A 22,633-nucleotide genomic window follows, 5' to 3' on the forward strand; every position below is an offset into this window, starting at 1 on the left:
TTGGCTTGAAAGTTTTATTTGTTTCATTTTACGAGCGATGAGGCTTTAAGTGTTCAGTAAAAACCATTAATGGTGAAACTTGAGGTTATTTGTTCAATCAAAAAATATGCAAACATCACACAAATGCAAAAGCTAGGGTTTAATCCACCTTAGATAAATGACAAAATAATGAAGGAGCAGGAAAATGTTTGTTTCTGGTAAATCTCTTTTAAGGTCTACACACTCAACAGTTCTCAGAGGGGCACAACTTAGGGCATGCAATCAATACAATGAACAAAATAAAAAAAGAGAAAAAACACTCACATAAAGTGAATCTTTATTAGGGACAATTTGTCATACAAATAAATTAATGTAAAGATATTGATCACATAAATCACAGCATTTTGCTATATTCTTCTCCACCTGAAGCCTCAGAAAAAGATGCTGTTCCTTGGTACGTAGCTCGTCAATTTCTCATACATGATGATGTACGAGCTAAGAAGGTCTTCCATTGTTCCGGCCTGAAACAAAAGGAAATCGATTTCAAAATCACTACTGCCAAATGGGTTCTTTACAGAATAATGCGTATTGGCTTCTTCTGCAAGAAATGTTTAGCCAGAATGAAATGAAAAGCCGGCCTCTCACCTGTGAGGTTTCACAGATGAAGTCGTTCTTCATCATGGTGCCGACGGTCATCTGGAAGCGGTTGCCTTTGCTGAAGTAATCTGAGATTTGTTTGAACTTGTGCATCACCAGCAGCTCCTGAAAGGTTTACAGAGTCATTAAGCTGCATTAACATGTACTGGTTTGAGTAAAATGAAATACTTTACTACCACACAACATGGCATGTTAAAGGAGACTTAATATGCTTTTTCATTTTTGTCTATCCTTCAGGTTCTTGTACATGTAAAAGGCCTTGATAGTTAAAAAAAAAAGCCCAAAGTCTGCACCAACGGGAGCTCCTCTTTCCTACAGAAAACAATGCTCCTGAAGTGCCTGAAATGCCTGTTACTAGTCCCGCCTTTAATTCTGTGACTTCACACTACATCACCATGTCACTCATTTTCACAATTTATTCCATATTCATGGTAGAAGTGAAGCTAACTGGAGATGAAAGCATGACAGAGTCCACTGGAAACACAGTGAGCACTAAGTCAGTGAGTCCTGGCTCAGGCATGTGTGAGCTGACCAATCAGGGACAGGGGGGGCTTAAAGAGACAGGAGCTAAAACAGAGCGTTTCAGACAGAGGGGGGATCCAGGGCTGCTGGACAGTGTGAGACAACAAATGCATTTTTTTTAGCATTAAAGCATGTAAACCTAGTCTTGTAGTAAAGTGATTAACCTGGAAATGAGCATAATATGTCTCCTTTAATATAAATCTAAGGCTTCTTATTGTGCCTACCTTTGTCTTTGGGTCTATGAAGCTGACACCTTGCTTGCTGATGGCAATCAAAACTGTACTCGGGTAGCTAGATTCACACGTTTGCTGCAAAGTCAAGGGCAAATTAAATCATAATATGACAAAACAGTTTCCTCAAATTGAATTGTTGTCTGCCAATTTGGCTGTCACTTCATCCTGATGACTCACTTTGACTTCAAAGAAGGCACAGCCGAAGGTTGGCCAACTTGAAATGGCTTTCAGGAAGGCGACTTTTGCCTCCTGCACCGTGATGCCACTCTGCTTGTTGTAGGAGGAGATGATGTGCTGCAAGTAGATCACAGAGCAAAGAGAAAAACACTCAGTGGACATCCCTCACACTGAGAACAGTGATGTACTTCTCTCCTGGTGCCTCCCCCAAAGATCCTAAGATAAATAGACATTTCAATAATTTCTGCCCTGCCTCTGTACATTTACCTTCTTCCATTCTTCAGGGGACATGCTTTTTATCTGGTCCGCAGGAACCAGCTGCTTCAACATTCTGGGGATCATGACAAACTGCGTCCTGTCGGAGTCGACCTCTACTCTGAAGAGCAGCCCACCCAGGTTGATCATGTCCTCTCTGGTGCAGGTGTGGTACCCCCGCAGGTACTTTGGCATCTCCTGTTTGGAGGCACAACAGAGGGCATGTATCATGACAATTCTGCGCGTGAGAAAAGAGTAAAATCAAGCAGAATGAAGGGTGAGTTTGGTTGAATACCTGTGGGAAGTGGAAGGTGAGGTCTGCGACCAGGTCTCTCCCTGGGGTCACATTGAACCAGAGCTTCCTCCTTAATATCACCTGGTAGGGTATGTTGGCGTGGTCGACTGGGAAGCAAGATTTCAATTAAAAATATGGAGAAGCACTGGCATGTAAAACTCAAGGTATCAATGTGATGCATTACCTTCTTTCACTTTTTTTGCTTTCTTAGCAAAATCGGGGTCTGAGGTCTGCTTTAGACTGTCAAAGAAATACAGCTCCTCATCCAAGCTAGTAACCTAAAAATAAAGAATAACATCTATATGTTAAACAGGGAGCCAGATCAAAATGTATGACCTCACTATCTCTCTATTTGTGTTTACTGCAGCAGATTGAGTTGCAGTATCGATGCAAACCAAACCACAAAACATCCCCTTAAGCTCACAAATATATCTAACTGCATCCTCATTGTCGCTGTCACATTTAATTAATGGCAAAAACATATGAATCAACATACAACCATGGGCAGGAATCTTTCCACAACCCCACCTTGTTTGGTGTTTTCAGGTACAGGCCATATCCTTCAGCTGAGATCAGTTTGAGCTCCGAGGCAACACTTTGGCACAGGTCTTTGTTTGTGGTCGTCGACATCACCTCGAAAATCTGAACAACAGCAAGGACAGTGAGTACAGGAACTCAAGGAGACATCTGAATGCATGCTGTGATGGTATGCAGCCTGTAGGAAAAGTATCACATTTTTGAAGATATGCTTCTTCACTTTCTAGGTGAGAGTGAGAAGACTGATACCACTCTCACGTCTGTACTGCATTCAATGGACCATTAGCAACAGCCAGCCTGGCTCTGTCCATAAGGAAAAAAAACTACTAACTAACTTTTTTGATAACCTATTAATTGTTTAAGTTGTTATTCCAGCAAAAATGTCAAACATTTGCTTCTTAAATGTAAAGATTTGCTGCTTTCCTTTGTCATTTGTGAGTGTTTGGATTTTGGACTGTCGGTTGGACAATCCTCACTGGGGTTTTTTTTGGTGATGAGCACTTTTCACAATTTTTGACATTTTATAGATGTATAGATTATTGTAAAAATAATCAGCTGATTAATTAATAAATAATAATTATTATGACAGAACTGTTGTTAAACACAGAAAAAAATAAATCCAAAATCCGAAGGAAAGTAACGGCAGTTAGTATCAGCTGTCGAAGACTGAAAACACTGCTGAGAGTCTGCACTATAATGGAAACCTCATCTAAGACTTTCAAGGAGAGTGTTGTGTCGTACATGATCACTGTCATCTGGGAAGTGGATTTTATGGAAAATCTGGGCGCTGTTCTGTAGGATGGCGTCCACTTCTACCATATGGGGAGGACACTTCCTTGGATCCTTACTGAGGGTACAAAGCATTCAGATCAATTGATTGTACATACACATACAGACGATAGACAGTTTATTAAAAAAAAAAGGTCGCTACAATACCACAGCTCAGTCCTGTCAAGCAGAGATTTCTTTATATCTAATATAATGTCAAATCTATAGAGGGTTCACAAATTCAGAGGCAAATATTAAAAATCTATATTTAAGTTGGTCAAATTCAATAAGTTCAATTCGGACCAGTTTTTCAAAATCCAAATATACTTTTTTTTGGTGTTGCTGGTTAAACTAACCACCAGTAACCAACCAAGTAACCTGTAAACATCTATTATTTTGGTTTCTGACCTGCGCATCCCCAGCAGCCTCTGCAGGCAGGCATTACTCAGCTGATATCTGGGCCGTGTCTCCATGAAGCGCTGTGCGTGTCCCATCAAACTGTAGCTGGCCGGGAACAAGCCTGTACACAGCCACATCAGCTGCCACCCACGATCCACACTCATCCTGAGAGTGAGGGAGGAAAAATGTACAGAGGATTGGATATGTTGGCTCTTGACTCCGTGCAAATCCTTTAAAATACAGAGGTTCACACTGAAGGAGCACCTGCTTTGGTTGCCGGTCATCTGTCTCATAATCTGGCAGTAGATCTCGTCCTGCAGGGCTTCGTGCTTGGTGGCTGGGCCAAAGATCTGGTCAGTCAGTTCTATCGGACTGCGAGCGTGTTTGATGGGGTAGTCGCCCATGTACTTCAAGATAGGTAGCAGCCAAGGTTAAGGACTCGCACAGACAGTGATAGACTCTAGACTCGAATCTGTTTTACACACAGTCCCTTTAGGTGCAGATTTCCCTACATGGCAGTAGTAAAACTGCAAAAAAACGCCCTACATAAATAAAACAGCAAAATAAAGCCTGGAAGATCCATTGAAACATGATTAGAATTTAAAGGAAAGGATCCCAACATTGTTTTTCTTTTACAGCTGTTACTAAAACACAGATGTGAGTGGAGCGGCGTCTAAAATCGCCCTCATCTGCAAAATTAGTTTTGAGGATATCAGTGAAGGCGTTGCAGGCCAGGCTGCTGAGTTCAGAGTTGTTGACCAGGTACCTCATCAGTGGCTGCTTGAGGGGTTCTCTCGAATGAATCCACAGCTTCTCTTTGCCGAACCCTCTGGATACACCAGTTCGACCGCCATCTTTGCCTGCAGGCCTGTGACAGGGAGAAAAAGGCACATCATGAAAACATTTCTGATTTATTCTTGAGTGTTTGAGCTGAAAACTAAATAGTTCATAGGTGCCATATTATAAAGCGACTCATAGGATATTATTACCTGAAGTTTTCAAGTGCAAACTCTTTCAAAGAGAGAGGAGCCAAGGTTTCCTCTCTCTGTGTGGTGTTTTGTGTTGATGAAATTTTTTTCTTTTGACTGAGCAGTTCCTGATGGGTCACAAACAGTTCATTAGTTACACCACAAGGGGGGCTCATGTGAGCCATCAGACTCATGGATCCACTGCTGCATCTGCAGACCTGGGAACTCACAATGCAATGCATCCCTTTGTAGAGTCAGGTCAATTATTAAGTCAAGTATTAAAACAAGGAGAACAGTCTGGTGAGTTCAGAAAATTATATCACTTATATCACCAGGAAACGACAACATATCACATATAGCGACATATAAACTTCTTTACATTCAGTCTCTTCGAATGTCCTATTTGTAGAGCATTTATAGTTTAATCCTGTTCAGCTACATTCATTTTCTATACAACACACAATATGTCATATGTGACCCGAAAAAGTAGGACACATAAAGGTAACTACCAGAATGTCGTCAGCGGGCCTGCTGAGAGTTGGCAGAATGTTCACTGTGTCCTTATAGACCGCACCACTGTTACTGGTCCTCTCATTGGTCGCTCTGACCCAGTTCTTATCAGTTGAGTCTCCATCTCTCTCTATCAGCAGCAGGTCCCATCGTTTAAAAACCAGGAACATGGGGTCCTCTGTAGACGGAGCGAGGAAGCAAGAGTGCATAAATGTCATAAGTTTAAGTGTGTCTGAGTCTACTGACCCTTACTGTGTGGAATCCTACCTGGTTTGCTGGCATCCTGCTTAGCCATTGCGTACTGCGAGTGCTGTCTGAGCCCTTCCAGGTGTTCGTCTATAAGTGCTGCCATGCTTGCAGCTTCCTCAGATGTCAGGGCAAACTCTCCTCTGACTGTGTCCAGAGTCACTGATTGAGAACCTAAATAGCTTTCACTATAAAAGGTTATAAACACAAAATAACAAAAACTCAATTAAAATGTTGAGCAAAGGAGTAAATGATACAAAACTGTTTACGAATCTGAAAGTTCTCCGTGCCTCATCACGTGCACCTCCTTTATCTCGATGTAAGGAAGCTCAAGGAGTCTCTTGTCTCTTCCATCCATGAAGAGGACGCCGCTCCAGTTGACAGCCACAAAAAACCTGCTTTTGGGCAAAGGAGGTCCTGTAGACAGATTTGGTCATGTTTAATACAGGGTTGTAAGTGGTCTGTCATTTCTTAAATTGCCACTGGTAATCAATTATTAAGTGGGGATGCTCAGCAAAACGGGGGGAAAGCAGCTGCAGCAGCTTAGACCCAGCCAGCTCTGGAGGAGAGAGTTGGGTGAAGAACCACACTTCCTGTAGGAATAAACTCCCTGAGTCACATCAGAACAACCACCGCTGCTGATAGAAATCTATCTACTTGACTCTGGAACAAATGTTCTCGCACAAGGAAATCTTTTCCTTTTCGCCAACTTCCTGTCTTACTCTTTGACTCTATCACTTAACTCATAGTGACAGACGACCAAGTAAAACACAGCGTTAGCTTGAGTAAACCTGAGTAAACGTCTAGCCGTTTTTAGACAAATCTGACATATTATATCTTCAAATACTGCATGTAAAAGATGTAGTCTGTTGACAGACCTGATGTCATGGTTACATCATAAAACTTGGAGAAGAAAAGGGGCCATTTCTCTCGGGCGTTGTCCACCAGTTCTCCTTTTACGCTCTCTTTTCTCTGGTTCCCGTTGGTATAAGGTCCCTGTGTGATCAGGATAGAAGGATTATCCTGAGGTGCTCATGTCACATAGAAATAAGACCATTTACGACACTGCACAAAATACACAGAGTAGCTCCTTTTGTTTGAACTGAATGCACTTTACCTGTAAGACTGCTGCACTGATGAGTTGGATCCACTTTGACATAGACTTGTTCTCAATAAGGTGGGTGGCGATGCACTCCTCAACCACCTTCTGGACGTTGTCTTTGCTGAATGCAGAGCCAAACTGGATGTAATAGTGCTGTGCTGCCATGTGGACATATTCGTCCTCCTGAGAGATGCAAAACAATTGTTATTGGACACAATTTTCACTCATAGGTTTATTGTTTTTCATTGTTTAGTTTGGATCAGACATCATTGTTGCTGTTTAATAAGCTTTATGTTACCACTGAGACCAGGGCGAATGTAACAAATAACAAAAGTTACAACAAGACTTTGTTTTGATCAACGCAAAAGTACATATTCTATATTTGCTTTTTTGGCCCCTCTCTTTTGTCACAAGGGGCCACCTGAATCAATAAAAAATTAAAGTTCCTATATTTGAAGTGCTGCTATTTTCAGTTGGTTGACAACAGGACTCCTGAGCCTCACCTTCTCACTGGTGTAATCTCCCGACTTGATTCCCTTGATGACCTGTCTGTAGATTAGATCGGTGCTGATCGGGTCTTTTGAGCAGTCATGCCAGGGTCTGAACAGTTCCTTGCGGATGGAGAGCTTCCAGGGGGTGTCCTTCTCCCTCTTGCCCTGCCTCACCATCTCCTGCTGGCACTGAGACACTGCATCCAACACATGGTTTCCACAGCTGCCCAGAGACCACATCTGGAAATGAAGAACAACAAGGTTCCCTACAGTCTTTTGTACTGAGATTTAGCACACATTAAACATCATGAAGAAACTGGATTCACTGTATGGGATGGCCAAAGTGATGAAACAAGAGACATGGAAGTAAAGCTCACCTTCTCAAAGAGGCTGATGTACAGGGAGAATCCGTATGTGTCTCGAAGATCAATCTTGTCAGCCAAAGCTTGACAGACTTCCGCAGAAGTGGAGGCTGAGTCTATATTCAGACTGACGACGCGGTCGTCCATCAGAGTCACAGACACATCTATGGGCTCCTTGGATTTTGCAGCCTAGCAGTAGGGAAAAGGAAGGTGAGACTGGATTCAAATCAAGAAAACGACCCGATTGTTTGGAATTTCAGAGCCGTGCCACTCAACAAACAAATGAAATGTGATGCAGCGTTTCTACCTGCAGCTCCTCCCAACAGGGCAGCTCTTTCCTTTCACCATTGGCGTTTATACGTTGCAGGCGCTTAGTGCAATATTCTCCATAACCACTCGGCCCTTTGCGGACAAAATTCATCAAATACTGTGGAACATAGTAGAGCAGAACAAGGGAGATCAAATATACTGCAGAATAAGGAACCTGAGCACTATTTTCTCCTGTAAGACTGATAACAATTTTAAATATAATGAATAACATTAGTGCTGATTACAAGACATTACATAAGGAACTTTCTGACATAGTCCAGGGAAACATGAAAAAATAGATTAAATAGATTAAAAAGCTTTCGTGCACAATACAATATTCCCTCTGTATTGACAGAATTCCACCCTTTTATCAATTAATATACATGATCAAAAAGATGTGAAAATACCTACGATTATAACAAAGTGAACTCTTGGACCAGACCCTGAACATTTGACTGCATCATTAAACCCACAACAGATAATAAGACAGTGAGTAAAGGCTTCATTATTTTTCCAGTTTTTTTTTTTTACGTAATCGTATTTTGTTCGTAATTTGACTCTTTATCTGCATTTTACGATGTTTATCCAGTGTTTTTGATCTTATCTAATTTTACTACTTTGATCATATCAGCACAGCGGGTGGGCGTGAACTACCAGGAGAAATAATTATCATCCTTTCACAATTATTCGTGATAAAAGCAGAAGCGATCCTTGAGAGGAGGGATACGCTTTAAAAAAAAAAGAGGCCAATTTCTTTGAAATTACACCAAACAGACTGATGTGAATTACAAGGTGTATTAGTGAATGCTGCAGACTGACCTTCATGAAGAGGTCTGTTGGGGGGAACATCCCGAGACACATGGACAGAAGGGTCCAGCCTAGCATACGGCTCTTCCTGTTGTTATTTCTTACCAGCTGTTTACAGATCTGGCAGTAAATCTCATCCCTGCACAGGAAGAGAAACATGAAAAAGAGGCAAAAAGCAGTGACAACCAATTCAAACGAGACAAAATAAGAAGTGAACAATGGATGTGACAAGATTCAAGAGATCTTAATGAATGGAAAAACTAAATGGATAAACTCTGGAATAATATAATTTGAATGTTACAAAGCTGCACAATGTTTCTCTGTTGTATACAGACATTATATCTGTGTATGTTTTTCCCCTATCATGTAAACGGCTACCACATTTCTACCTTATGTCCGGTCTTGATAGTGCATATCCGATGATAATGTGAAGTTTTTCCTGGGATGTAAGTGGCCGCTGCAGCCTAGGACCCTCTCCGATCAAAACGTCCTCGTCCTCTGTCAAGTCCTCCGGCTGGTGAAGATGACAAGAACAATAAGCATCCGACACACATCATGAATCAGAAATGAGGACTGAGGAATGATGAGTGCTGACCTCCTCGAGGATAACAGAAGATTTTCTGCCTCCACCTCCAAGCTTTTTCTTGTTCTTCCTCAGTATTTTCTATTTCAGAAAAGAAGTGATAATTAGAGGTCAGACGAACGACTGATGTTTGACGATGAAGCTGATCTTCTACGTTGCGCTGTAGCAGAAAATACAGCTGGGTCGATACATTTGGTTTGCGACTAAAGCACCGGTTGCACTTGGTAAGCAGCTATTACCAAGTGATTATAATGCGACTTTGAATGGTTTCTACCAAAGTATGCAGGAACAGGAAATTATGTACTTTTTATAGTGAAACTCAGAGCAACACTGTGTAACTTTTACAGTTATTCTGGAAAAAAAAGTAGTTCATTGTTGAGTCTCATTCCCAGACAGTCAAACCAACTCTTTGGGTTAACGGTTTTGGGTACTTTGGGTATTTGATGATCTGGGCACAAGACTGGCGTACCCCGCCACTCGGGCCAATGTTGGCCCGGATCGACTCCAGCCCTCCGCAACGCTGCAAAGTGTAAGTGGGTTTATAGATGATGGATGGATGGAGAAAAACACTCAACAATCAACTAGTTTTCTGCAGAAAGTTACATATTGTTGCTTCAAAGACAACACACTGCTACAAAAGAATAACCTTCTGCAGTATCAATACAATTATTTTTACTTTGGTATCAGTCTTTAAAACCAATATTATCTACATGTTCGATTCCGGTCCTGTTATTGTTACTCTCGACATGTAATCATGACACTTTGTTACCTGGTCCAGTCCAACCAGGTTGCTCAACCTCCTGCCTCGTCTATCAGGGGCATTGCGAGAGATGGTGCTGGACGCTACAGATGTCGCGTCCGCTGATTTTGGTTCTGGCAGGTCCTCCATGTAGCGCAGTATGATCCAGTTTACAGACACACATGCCTGAAGGAAAATGAGAGGAGAAAACTGGGAGTGAGATTTAGGGAAAAGACGACAATCTCTTAGAGGTCTTTCTTTCTTCTATGTCCTCTCACCACTGAATCGCCCTCGTCATCGTGATGCAGGAGAGACTGCTGGAGTCTCTTGGAGATGTGCGTGTGCGTAGCGCTGTTCTGGAAGTGAAGGATGCTGAACTTGTAGAACGAGTACTCGTCAGTTTCGTCATCAAACTCGTCGTCCTCCTCCTCCGATTGGCAAGGGGTTGTTGAGATCGAGACTGGAGGGATGATTTCCTCCACCGGCTCTGGTGTGATGCTCCTCTTCAACATAGACTTTACAGCAGAAGTTCAGTCAGTATATTAATTATGTCATGCATTTGTTAATGTTCACATATTACACAACAGAAATATGCGCTCACCTCAGATTCATCTGAATCTGATGATTCGTGTTCTTCTTTCATTGATGGTGGGGGCGAGGGATCACGTCTGCTCTCTCCTGAATCCTGTTCAATGATTGGCTCAGGCTCCTCATTGGGCTCGTCTGGCTCATCAGGCTCATCAGGCTCATCGGGCTCATCAGGTTCATCGGGCTCATCAGACTGGGCGATAAGACTGAGTTTCCGCTGAAGATCCAAGGCAAGTTGCCGCTATTGGGTGGGGAGACAGAGAGAGGAGGTGAAGAGGTTTCCATATTCAGAATGAAACATGAATCCTATTTGTTGACATTTATGAATGTATTGCCAGTTTCAGCTCTTACATCTGCCCTCATCTTTTTAACTACTCTTCTGTCCAGCAGTCCTCTGTAGTGAGCCTGCAGCAGTATGGCTGCTTCTCTCTTCTGCTTCCAGTCCTTCCTCGCATGGTAGCCTCGCACCTGCATTTAAAAGTACCCAAAAGTCATACTTGAGTTAAAATAAAGATATCGTGTTAAAATATTCTTTGGTGAAAGTGTGAGTCACCTGTATGAATAGTACTTCAGTGAAAGTCTAAAAGTATCTGATATTAAATGTACATAAGTATCAAAAGTAATTTTCAGGCAATAAATGTAATTTAGTACGAGTAAAAGTAAATACATTTATTGACATGTATCTATATACTGTATATTATGGGTCGGATCAGATTTTTCTTAATATCCGATAATAAGTGTGTGTTTTTTTTTTAATTTGATTGCCAATAAGATAAATTCATTTAAAACTATGTTACTTTTACTCTGAAGCACCATGAGATCAGCAAAGTAACTGGTATTCCACATATCAAGAGCTCTGCTTCTTTTTTGTTAAAAGGCCTGTAAAAAAAGTGCACCTTTAACTTTTACTACAATATTTAAAATGCACTGCAATATATTTACATAATATTACAAAGTATAAGAAGCAGAAAATTCAGCTACATATACAGTTTATCTAAAGCTACACCCCCTACACCACCTTTCAATGTTGAACACATAAAAATGAACAAAGCTTCACTATAGGCTAATTAACAGTGTATCTACAGTACGTGCCTGGCTCTGTATGGTGAGTGCTGCTGCCTGCTGTCTTCTGTACTGTAACTGGAGCTTCCGACTGCGGATCTTGGAGACCAGCCGCCGATAGCCATGCTGGAGCTGGTTGGAGCGAGAGTGGAAACAAAGGACAAGGTCAGTGGACTTGAGATGAGTTTCCTTTGTGTAGCTTGTGTCCAGGAAAGAGCATTATGTTAGCTACATGCTCTGAGTCCTATAGGTTAAAGTTATTAAGCATCCGACCTTTCTTAGGTCTCTCTGCGCCACGTAAGTCCTCCAGTTCTTCTGCAACACCACAGCTGCCCCGCGCTTCTTCAGGAAAGACTTTCTACAAAAAGAAGAAAAGTAAAGCAAAGAAACATATTTCTCGATCAAACGCTATCCAACACTGTCTCTTTTGAGATACTGTAAAAAAAAAAAAAAAAATGTATCCATGACCTTAATCAATTCTGAGTTCATACTCTCTTTGTGATTTTACTTCTCTTAGAGACTGTACCTGTCTTTCTGTGCCAACATGACCCCCTGGATCACTCGTGCCACCCTGTTGAGCTCTTCCTCCCTCAGTCGTTCCAGGACAGCGTCATGGACGTCCTGAAATAAAGATTAAGTCACCAAAAATCATATAAACAGCAGCTAAATCGTAGTCAGCTGCAACATCCAGTAATAACTAAACAACAATAGCTTCTATAGGGTCGCATGATTCATAATACTGATACTATTTCACTCGTCCCATGTTTGCTGTTAATCTGCAGTGACGTTCTGTCAAAACAAGAGACAAAAGCTGCAGGGAAACATGTTTGAATTATAAGTTTTCTTCACCCTCAAGAAAATCTTGTTTCTGCCTATTTTCCACTCGTCCTCTTCTTGAATCACTGTCTTGCAGATGGCTTCACAGCAGGCAGCGGCTGCGTTCTGGAGAGACAATAAAGTACTGATTTAACAGTGTAGAGATGCTAATGACAGCACAAAGTCCTCCAGGGGAAAGACAATAAAGGAGTAAACCTTCTCTGAAGCATCATACTGACATATACATCATTAGCCTGAGCGATATTTAGCAAAAACAATTTCGATTTCACAAGTATGACAATAATCTCAAGAAACAGCAGAAAGACTAACAATTTTGGGGTTGCAGTCGGTCGTCTTCAGGAGCACCCTGTAACGCCTCAGGAATTCCACAAATGTGTGGCGAATCGGGTATCCCAGCCTCCGGATGCGGATGGTGTCCATCATGCCAGAGTATCTCAGCTGACGCATGCAAAGCTCTCTGTCAAACACCTAAAGGAGAGCAGGTGGTCAATATTCTGTCTATGAGTACAATTTTGTCTTCTTCCTTAACAGCAACAGCACAGTTACTTCTTTTAGTGTACTCTTTTGTTAGGATTATTACTATTGTTATGTTATTTGCGGGTAAGAGAACATAATAATTGGTTGAAATAGAAAATAATAAGTATATCAAATTACAACAACGATGCTAATGTGCTGATATTAAGCAGGTGGGCTAAAATGTTTACCATGTCTACCATCTTAGCTTAGCATGTTAGCATGATAATATACAAACACAAAGTAGAGTTATGACAGATGGAAATGTGTTGTAGGTGTTGAGTCATAAAGCAAAGTGGAAATTTAGACCAGATTCAGATGAAAAGTTCAGGGATCATCAAAATTATTATGGTTCATCATCTGGGGAACATGAATGTTTTCACCAAATTTCATGGAATCATTTCAAAATGTGTCAAAACGTTTTATTCAAAAAGACAAATGTCAATCTAATGTCGGGGCTGAAGATAAAATCTAAAGTGATTCTGATTCATAGTCAGGGGACCATGAATGTCAGTAGAAAATGTTGTGCCAATCCAAGCAATTGTTGAAATATGTCACAGAATAAGTACAAACTTTATGTGCTCCTGGCGTATTAAGAAAACTCAGGGAATCATTAGTGTAGTGGTCAGAGTAGGATTCACCACACCGACCGTCTCATGTAATAAATTACACATCTAGTTATTTAATTCACACACACTCAACATGACAGAAACACTTTGCATTGAATCTGACCCTTTAGATTGAACTTTTGTAATAGAATCTGATGGAAAATGTACATGTAATTAAAAAAAGCAAAATATTATCTAGAAGGGAGATAAATTGCACCAAATAAAAAGTTTCCCAGTGTTTGTTTGTCGGCTATATTTTCCAGGAAATGAGTTTAATTTGCTTTATGACACAAAACAGGAAGAGATTGTTGTTTATCCGGTAGGAACTGAGCGGAAAATTAATTTCATCCTCTTCGGAGGGGAAAGAAACAAACGCAGACCGTGGACGTACACTCACAGCAACATATTCATTATTTCAGGTAACAACAGGATTTAGGGGAAAGGTCACAGCTTGAGTAAACACTTGCACAAGCACGACTTTCACCATTGCACAAGGTAGTTTATCTTCTCCTCGCCCTTTATGACACATAATCCTCAATGATGCAGCAGTGTTTAAAAAGGCTACACATAGCAATCATAGTGTGTATCACTGTTTCCGTCTATAGTGCAGCAGTTGCCCTTGTGTCACTCACCTTAGACTGCTTGTCATTGTTGGGCTTAAAGCATCGGATGAAGAAAGGATGGCAGGCGGACAGAGTCTTCATGAGGGAGTCCAGAGACTGACGGAACTGACCGCTCAGTGTTGGCACTTGTTTGCGGCCGTCACTCTGAGCCTGCACAGATGTTAGAGTGTCACACCAGTGTATAGAAAATGCAAACAAATATCCAACAAAATAAGTGCTCTTATCTAGAATTGCATCTTAAACTATTAGAAATATTTGAAACAAGCAGTATGATCTCCATATCTACATCATATTCTACGTAAGAGATACATAAAGCAATATAAAACTGAACGTTCGTACCCGCAGAGAGCTCTTAGGTGTTATGATGACCTTCTTGTTGTTACTTATCTTCAACCCATTGGTTGAAAGCTCATTCTCAAATATCTGATGGAGCAGCTTATTTTTGGACATTTCAACCATCTTGATTATGTCAGAGCTGATGCCATCTCTGTTCTTCTCCAGGAACCCTGAACAGAAAAGAAAACAACATTACTTAGCACCTCACAGCAGGCGTTTCCACTTTAGTTGGACTTTGCGCTTTAGTACCTCTGGAGTCGTAGTAAACCACGCCTGCGAAGTGGTGAATCCCAAAGTATGTGTCATATTCACTTTTGGAGGCAACAAAGACTTTGTTCTTCTTGTGCTGCTTATTCATCTTGTTCAGCATGGTGGCGTCTGAGCCCTGTGACACACCAAGCAAGCACAAAAATGTAACTGAACTGGCAGATTTTACAGTGAAATCTACATTTGTTTGTTAATTGATGAGAAAGTAATATGGTGCAGTATGGCACCTTTGGAAAATGGCTCTCTTCATCAATCAGAGCCAGCAGGTTACAGGGTTTCCCAGCCAGGAGGTCCAGGATGTTCTGATTGTCGCTGAACTTGATGTTATTCCACACAATGTCCTCCTTCAGGTACTCCTTCTGCTCCAGCTTGAAGATGTGGCCCACGAAGAACTGCTGCAGCTTCTCGTTCGCAAAATTAATGCACAGCTGCTCAAAGCTGCAATACAACAAGGTGACGTTTGTTCAGTTTTAAGTAACGGTACGGTTCTGACAGACTGAAGGATGTGTGAAGACATGTCCTGACCTGTTGGTGTGGAAGTTCTCAAAGCCAAAGATATCGAGCAGGCCGATGGACAAGAAGGAGGATTTGGAGTTTATGGTCAACCGCTGATAGATGACACTGTTGATTTTCCGAACGATCCATATGAACAGCTTATTGTAGATTGCCTGTGAAATCAGACACAAGTTAAATTTGATCTTCTGAGCATGAGTCAGCTCAAGTAAAATGAGGAATATCAAGCACTGAAGTGTATTTTTGACTGGATGGTTGATTGTTCAAATCCCCGAATCCATCCTCTCTCCACAACTGCCGTATTTGGAAACCTGGATTTCACCCTCCCTATTTAAATGTGGCTGAAGTGTCAGTACTCAAATGTTCTCTCTGTTATCAAAGGTTAAAAATCACTCAATGCTGTTGAACGCTTATAAAACGCGATACTCAACATTAATAGGCTAAAGTTCCTTTTGTCCTGGGGCCGTGTCCAATAAGGAAATACATTCTGATTTACCGTCACTAAGTCAGCTTCATTACCTTGACAAAGGCGTCTCTGCAGTCAGAGGCCTGTTCGGTGCTGAGGGGTTTGGTCACGCTCTCTCTGGTGGTCCTGAAGGAACGATGGGTCAAACTGGTCGCCAGTGAAGACTTGTTGACCTGCAGGAAACAGACTCCATCATTTAATGCTGAAGAAAGGTGACGTGTAAATCACGATTTCGGTCCACATTCACAGCTTGCTCACCTCCAGTAGCGACGCTGCCATGTTGTGGTGCACTGACTTGCTGACGTCACTGGTTTCCAAGTTATTTTGTGTGTTGGCTGGTGGAAAGAAAAAAAAACAAAAACAGTAGTTTATTATGCTTTACTTCCTGTAGCGCTTCCATTTTAGGCTACAATGTACATCCACTACACTATATAATAGAGGGAATAATTGGATTTTTTTAATCCACCACATTTATTGAACAGCTGTAACCATTTTTCATCTTGTGTTGTTTTATGAAAAACCTATGATGAACTGTATACAAGTTAAAATTAGCTTTAGCCTTTACCAGCTGCAACAGAAACAGCTGTTTACACATTAATGCACACAACTAATGAGATGTAGATACCATAGGGACGGGCAATATGGCCTTAAATTAATATCGCAGTATTTGTAGGCTATATCCCATTATCTCAATATCTCCTTAAAAGATCAAATACCTCAATATTGATATTGCAACAATATATGGAGATGACTATTGGTACTTTTACTAAATATCAACACAATGAGATTTTTGATAAATAATCATCAGTAATGTGGATGTAATGACGAGTTGGGTGAAAGTAAGTATAAGAACAAGTAGAACAGTACGTTGGTAAGTTCAGAAAATGACAACACAATATAATGATATAACAATATATAGTCTCATATCACAATAAAGATATAATACTGATATATAGCCATTATAAAACAGTATCCACTTGTTTACACAGTGAATACTTACTGATTTTTAGGTTCATATTTTTATTTAGGTGTCTACTAGAACATATTGACATGCTCTAATGTTCGAAAAAAACAAATGATTTTCCTCATACTGTCCGTTGCTGCAGCACCTCTATTCACCCTCTGTCTGAATGCTCCATTTCTGCTCCTGTCTCTTTAAGACCCCTCTCCCTAAAAGGCCAGTCTCTTCTGATTGGTCAGCTCCTACAGGCCTGAACGGGCACTACTGTGCTTCTGCATCAGCTCTGCTGGTGTTTTTACCATGCTACGGACACTGTTGAGGGTGTTGACTGTGTAATTATGACATCACAACCCTACTGACGTCCTGACAGCTCAGTTTCTGAAAACAGGCTGTCTGCATCCCTCTGAGAATTGAGCATTTTGATACTCACTTTGGAAAATCTCGCTTTCTACAATATGGAATAATGGAGTATTTTTACATTCTGGTGTTGCTACTTTGCTACGTTTAATTACATTTTGCATTGGGTACTAACCCCGTGTTTATTTGTGTCCAGTTTTGAGTCAGGATGCAGCATAGTGTACAGTAAAGATAGGATTACAGTATAGTTGTGTTATCATGTAGACAGTCTTAAACTGTGACACTCACCCTCGAAGCAGATGTTTCCCAGGTGTAATATGGCTGCCAGCAGCTTGAGGATCTCCTGACACTGGTTTTCTGAGAAAGTCAGGATTTTCATAGCAGAGAGAACTCGCTTGTAGTCTTTAGCGTCATCCCTGCCATCACACACGATACAACTGCCCTGCAACACATGAGAGGAACGTTTCATATTATTTACTGCAGGAGGATGATTTGTGATTTGCTTTGGTTGAGGTGACTTGTTAAGCCGATAGCTATTGTTCTACCTTGGAAAGGAATGTGTATTCCTTAGCATCTCCGAGGCTCAAAGTCCTCTTCTCCTCTGCTGTGATTCCTGCCAGCATGCAGTAAAACATGTGGTAGTTTCGTTCCTCCAAGGCCTGAGGTTGTGGAGCAAAAAATAACTACATTGTGAAAAAAGGTCAACTAAAGGTGTTTGAAATGCGTCAATTTTATGTCAAGTAGTTGTAAATGGACACGCATAAAAATGAGCTCATAGCATTTCACATTCTGTTTCCTCTACAGGTGATTGAGTGCCAGATGAAAATGATAACACCATGTTTATTCAACCAGCCCTGTGACAGATAATGCCTTTTATGGGTTTACAGAAAACATTTCCCTCTGGAGAGATAAGTTGAACTGAGTTTGATTGGACGGAGCGACCTCACCTGATGGCAGACACGAGACTTCTCCAGGAGATACTGCTCCACCCGAGCACCTTCGATCACTCCGTCCTTATTGAAGAAGATCTCCAAATATTTCCCGAAGCGACTGGAGTTGTCGTTGCGGATGGTTTTAGCGTTTCCAAACGCTGAGTGGGACAGAACAGGGACGTTTGAGAGTCAGAAAACAATCAGTGTCAAGTGTTCAACCACTTATTTTGTGTATGTGTGTGTCTCCAAAGGCAGCCGTTGCGTGTCTGTTGAGTATGACTGCATGTCTTGGCAGCTGTACCTTCCAGTATTGGGTTAGACTCCAGGATCTGCTGTTCAATTTGCTGTTTAGAGAGCCCTCCACTGACTGCTGCGAAGTACTGAAGGATCAGCTTGGTGCTTTCTGTCTTCCCTGCTCCTGATTCCCCACTGAGAAAAAAGACAGAAGAAATGTGATCAAAAAGTCAAACCTGACAGCAATTATTCTACTCAGACTGACTTTGTGAGCGAGCTTTTCATTCCGACCTGATGATGCAGCACTGGTTTTTGAGATGGCGCATCATGTTAGTGTAGCAGGACTCAGCGATGGCAAAGATGTGCGGAGGGCGTTCACCCAGCTTTCGACTCTGGTACAACTTCACCTGAAGGACACACGTATAAAGCACATCACTACAACCTCTGGAAAAGAGATGACATGATAAATGATCTGCAACCACAGCCCACGGACTCACCTGGTCACCTGAGTACATCGGATAATCCTGGTACGGGTTCACTGCCACCAGCACAGAGCCTATGTAGGTCTACAATCAGAGAAAATGGCTGTATGAGACATTCAGGACTGTCAGGTTGAAATAATATCAGACTGTGTGGAGTTCTGCAAGTATACCCATTTAAAATAAACAGAAAAAACAGATTTCTCCGCTTACCCCTGTTGGTATGCTGCCCCTATTTGTTGGGAGTATGATCAATAGTTGCCCAATTCTCACATATTGCACCTTTAACAGCAACATGAAACACCACAAAATGTCCGAGGTGCTCAGGATGCTCTGTGGAACACTGTGGGGCGGTATTTTTTATAATAACAAAGACTCACCTTAATTTGTATGGATTGCCTTTTTTTTACCTTGGTAATGTTTTAAAAGGAAGAGTTCCTCCAAAAATCCAAAATACAGATTATTTCCTCTCCCCTGACGTGGTAATTATTCATCTAGATTGTTAATCAATAATGGAGCTAGATGGCATGACCCAGTTATTCAGGATAATCCACAGACCTTGTTATGAGCAGTTTCATGTAGGAACTATTTTCTTTCTACTGAGCTACACCTGCCAAATGTATCAGTGTGCGGAGGGAAGCGAACATCTATTAACGGATGACAGGCTTGTCCTTGTAACAGATGCAAACATGAATCTCTTGCTTACAGTTCAGCAGAGGAGGAAGCGATTACTGTTCACATCTGTTACAAGGACAAGGCTATTGTCCATTAACAGATGGACAGATGGAGGTAAATAAATGTGACCTGATCAAGTTCTGATCACAGTAAACAAAGGAGGAAGTCCTCCAGAAAGACATGTTACTATGTAGTGCTTCAAATGTCACTTTTTGATATTTTGACCACAAATAAAAGTCCATCCACCTCTGTTGGACTTCAGAAATCAATAAGGCTGATTACTCTGTACGGCCTACTCAGAGACTGTACTTCAATCTACTGACATTACTTCTACAAGTTTCTGTTATCAGGCCCTAAGATAGCAGGTATCGGTTTCTATTCCACCACAAAGCCCTTAATTGCAACTTGCCATCATTTACAGGATCACTTCCTTGTTAAACTGGTCCATTAATTGACCGGGTGGAAACTTACTCAGCACAACTGTACCTACAGATCCATTCAGACCAGTGACAACAATCTGCTCCGCTCCTAAATGTCAGTGTTTTAACTGTTTTCTCATGAATACTCGTACTCAATTCTCAATGATTCCTCAACACTGCCGCTTTTTAATCCAACACCAGGTTGTTCTCTTTCGAAGTCAGGCTACAGTTTGTGGGTCACATACGTAGATGATGCCTTGTCGGTGTCGGAGCAGCAGGTTCCTGAGGATGCCGGCCTCGGTCATGTCTCCCAGTTTGATCATGTCGTCCACACCCTCCACCGATGTCGGGTGCATGATCTTGACGGAGGCCTCCAGCTCCGGGGACAGACTCTGCTCCTGGAGGAGGACGGAGAAAGAGGTGAAACTACAGTTTGAAGGCTGAAAATGTTTTTATGCTGCTCAACGTCAGCATCTTTATTTTTGCTCTGTATGTAAGCCAGCGTTGGATGTTTACCTTTCCCTCATCGTTCACCAGTAACCTCCGGCCAGATGGTGTTTCTTTGACCTTAGCTCCGATGGGTATACCGATGGCAGAGTCCACCCAAACCCACTCCCCCTGAGGACAGTAAATATGTTAATGAAGCCCCTGACATTGTTTAGCGTTTTAATGCCCTTCAGAACACAGAATTTATGACGGGGCGATCAGTTTACAGTATTTCCTTGAATGAATGACTGCCGGGAATTGTGACGCTCTGTCTAAAGACAACTGAATGAATTAATGCTTTTTGGGAAGCAGTATTCTGATCAATAAAATCCACACAGTCAGCGTGGAAAGACTTACCTTTCTCAGCATCACCAGTTTACAGCTTTTCTACTCCCTAAACAAAGAAATAACTATGATGAGAAGAACAGATTATCTCTTGGCTGCTTTAACCATTACTCATTACGAAGCACACTGTGTGTAAACACACATAACAGGACAACAAAGCATTTATGTAACACACAAAACAATTCAAAAGGTTTACCTAACAATCCTTGATCTGCATTAATCCAGTGATATTCATTAATCCTCACTGTTTGAGCCGGCTGTGGAGCTGTTGTCTGCCTTCACACCCTCTTGAGTGCGTCTCAATATGAGGAAGGAGGAACAAAATCTCCCCTGCCTTTGACAGATTGGTTTTATGGCAGTTTGACTTTGGAACCGACTGTGGAAAATAAAACTGATCTCTCACGCAGAGGTGAGTATTAGTCTTGTCACGGAGGGTGGGGCAGGTGGGCAATGATCTCCCTGATCGGGAAGTCATCCGAGGCAGTACGACGTGAACAGTAAATGTTGATGTTCACAGACTATTTTAGAGCAATAACAGCACATTCATATAACAAAACAATACAGTTCAATGTATAAAAAGGCCCTGCTGTGCAGTGACCACGGTCACACAGTGAGTGTCGTAATGAATTTATGTGCTGCCTTTGGACCCTGGTTATGTAAATCAGACACTGCTGTGCATCTAAAGGCCTATCAGGGCAATAAAGATTTAAATATGAGATTAAACTAACTAGATTATCAATTGAAGGGAGGACCGGACAGATTTAATTATACGTGTGGTTAGCATTTTAGACAGATTATACATAACATGATTCTGATTCTGTGGTCGGGGAAAAGTCACTGTTAGTAATGAACCGTAATGACATTTTCTAGACCACAAATTTCATTGGCAGTTTCTCCAGTGTGTCAGGTTGAGTTGTACTTCAAACCTTCAGGGAGCCCTCCCTCTAATAGGCGACTGCGTCATTAGATTATGTGGGTTTAAAGTCAAAACAGAATAGACATGGGAGTCGCCGCTGGTTATTCACTGGCGTCAGTGTGTTCAGCTGATAAGGACTCTGCAAAGACTGTCATGAACAACACTTGAGCACCGCAGCACCAGGTGCTCCTGTATATTGTTCAGCCGGTGTTTCAGTTCATCACTGCTCGTAGCGACTAAAGGTGGTGACATTTTCCCAACGCATGACTGTTTATGATACAAAGATAAGCTTTCTGTTTTAGCTCAGCCTGATCTTTGACAACACTCTTTATCACATCACTGAACCAGAGGAGTTATAACATGTTAGGATGACAACAGGCAGTTTTTATTTTAAAGTGATACTATGTAACATTTGAAAGAAACATTTTCTTCTTTGACAAATGACAAGTTGAATTCGTAACAATACAAAGCAACTTAGCTCGATTCAATTCACAAAAATGTGTCACTGCTACAGCCCTGAGTGGTCTGATATGACCAGCAGCTCACGGTGGCTAACATTAGCAAACGTATAGCATTTACCGTTTTTAACTTTACAGTGTTGTATAGTGACTGCTACTCAACAAAAAGGTACAGAGGCCTAGTTTAAAAGAGCTGAGGAACGGTAATTGTCAGTGTCTGAAAAATAAACCACCATTTGAAGGAATAAAAAAATAAATTCATTAACAACAAGCCGTGAACACAACACTGACATATTACCTTGTATGTTGCTTTGCTGAACTTGCTAGCAAACAGGACGTTAATTCACACATCCAGCTGATAAGAAGCAACATTAGCAGTAATTCAGAGTTGTCTGTGTGTTTATTCTACTATTTACTCTCCTTTTAGCTGGGTCATGTGGAAAATATTTGGCTTTTTGGCAGCTAGCTAAATGCTACATAATAATATTAACATATTTTGCAGACAAAAAGTAACAGAGAAGCGAGAAGCTATTAGCTTTACTATAGAGTAGTTTTAGTGTTCACTTGACTCCACTATTCACTCTCCTTCTAGCCGTCATGCTGGAAAGACTTGCCACTC

General features: G+C 41.4%; 1 protein-coding gene across 1 annotated transcript; it reads right to left on the reverse strand.

The window, feature by feature from the left end:
• Positions 1-192: 192 nt before the first annotated feature.
• LOC311266073 (unconventional myosin-VIIa-like) lies at positions 193-20,664 on the reverse strand (the record flags this gene model as incomplete). Its single annotated transcript, XM_084368257.1, has 49 exons — positions 193-500; positions 625-741; positions 1,383-1,466; positions 1,569-1,685; positions 1,836-2,021; positions 2,119-2,225; positions 2,303-2,396; positions 2,647-2,760; positions 3,397-3,502; positions 3,832-3,987; positions 4,087-4,235; positions 4,468-4,690; positions 4,812-4,918; positions 5,300-5,478; positions 5,568-5,734; positions 5,816-5,963; positions 6,425-6,542; positions 6,664-6,831; positions 7,152-7,379; positions 7,517-7,690; positions 7,809-7,928; positions 8,630-8,756; positions 9,007-9,131; positions 9,213-9,281; positions 9,970-10,125; positions 10,218-10,454; positions 10,541-10,768; positions 10,879-10,995; positions 11,620-11,721; positions 11,863-11,947; positions 12,116-12,210; positions 12,439-12,531; positions 12,736-12,894; positions 14,180-14,320; positions 14,510-14,676; positions 14,756-14,891; positions 15,001-15,211; positions 15,299-15,441; positions 15,806-15,925; positions 16,011-16,087; positions 17,359-17,512; positions 17,616-17,729; positions 18,018-18,160; positions 18,304-18,431; positions 18,528-18,643; positions 18,734-18,802; positions 20,055-20,207; positions 20,326-20,427; positions 20,653-20,664. The coding sequence occupies 49 exons, from the start codon at positions 20,662-20,664 to the stop codon at positions 411-413; spliced, it is 6,531 nt and encodes a 2,176-aa protein (XP_084224383.1). The 3' UTR covers positions 193-410.
• Between the last annotated feature and the right edge of the window lie 1,969 nt (positions 20,665-22,633).

This window comes from Pagrus pagrus, assembly GCF_965226575.1.
Source record: "Pagrus pagrus genome assembly, chromosome: 12".
Taxonomy (NCBI): domain Eukaryota; kingdom Metazoa; phylum Chordata; class Actinopteri; order Spariformes; family Sparidae; genus Pagrus; species Pagrus pagrus.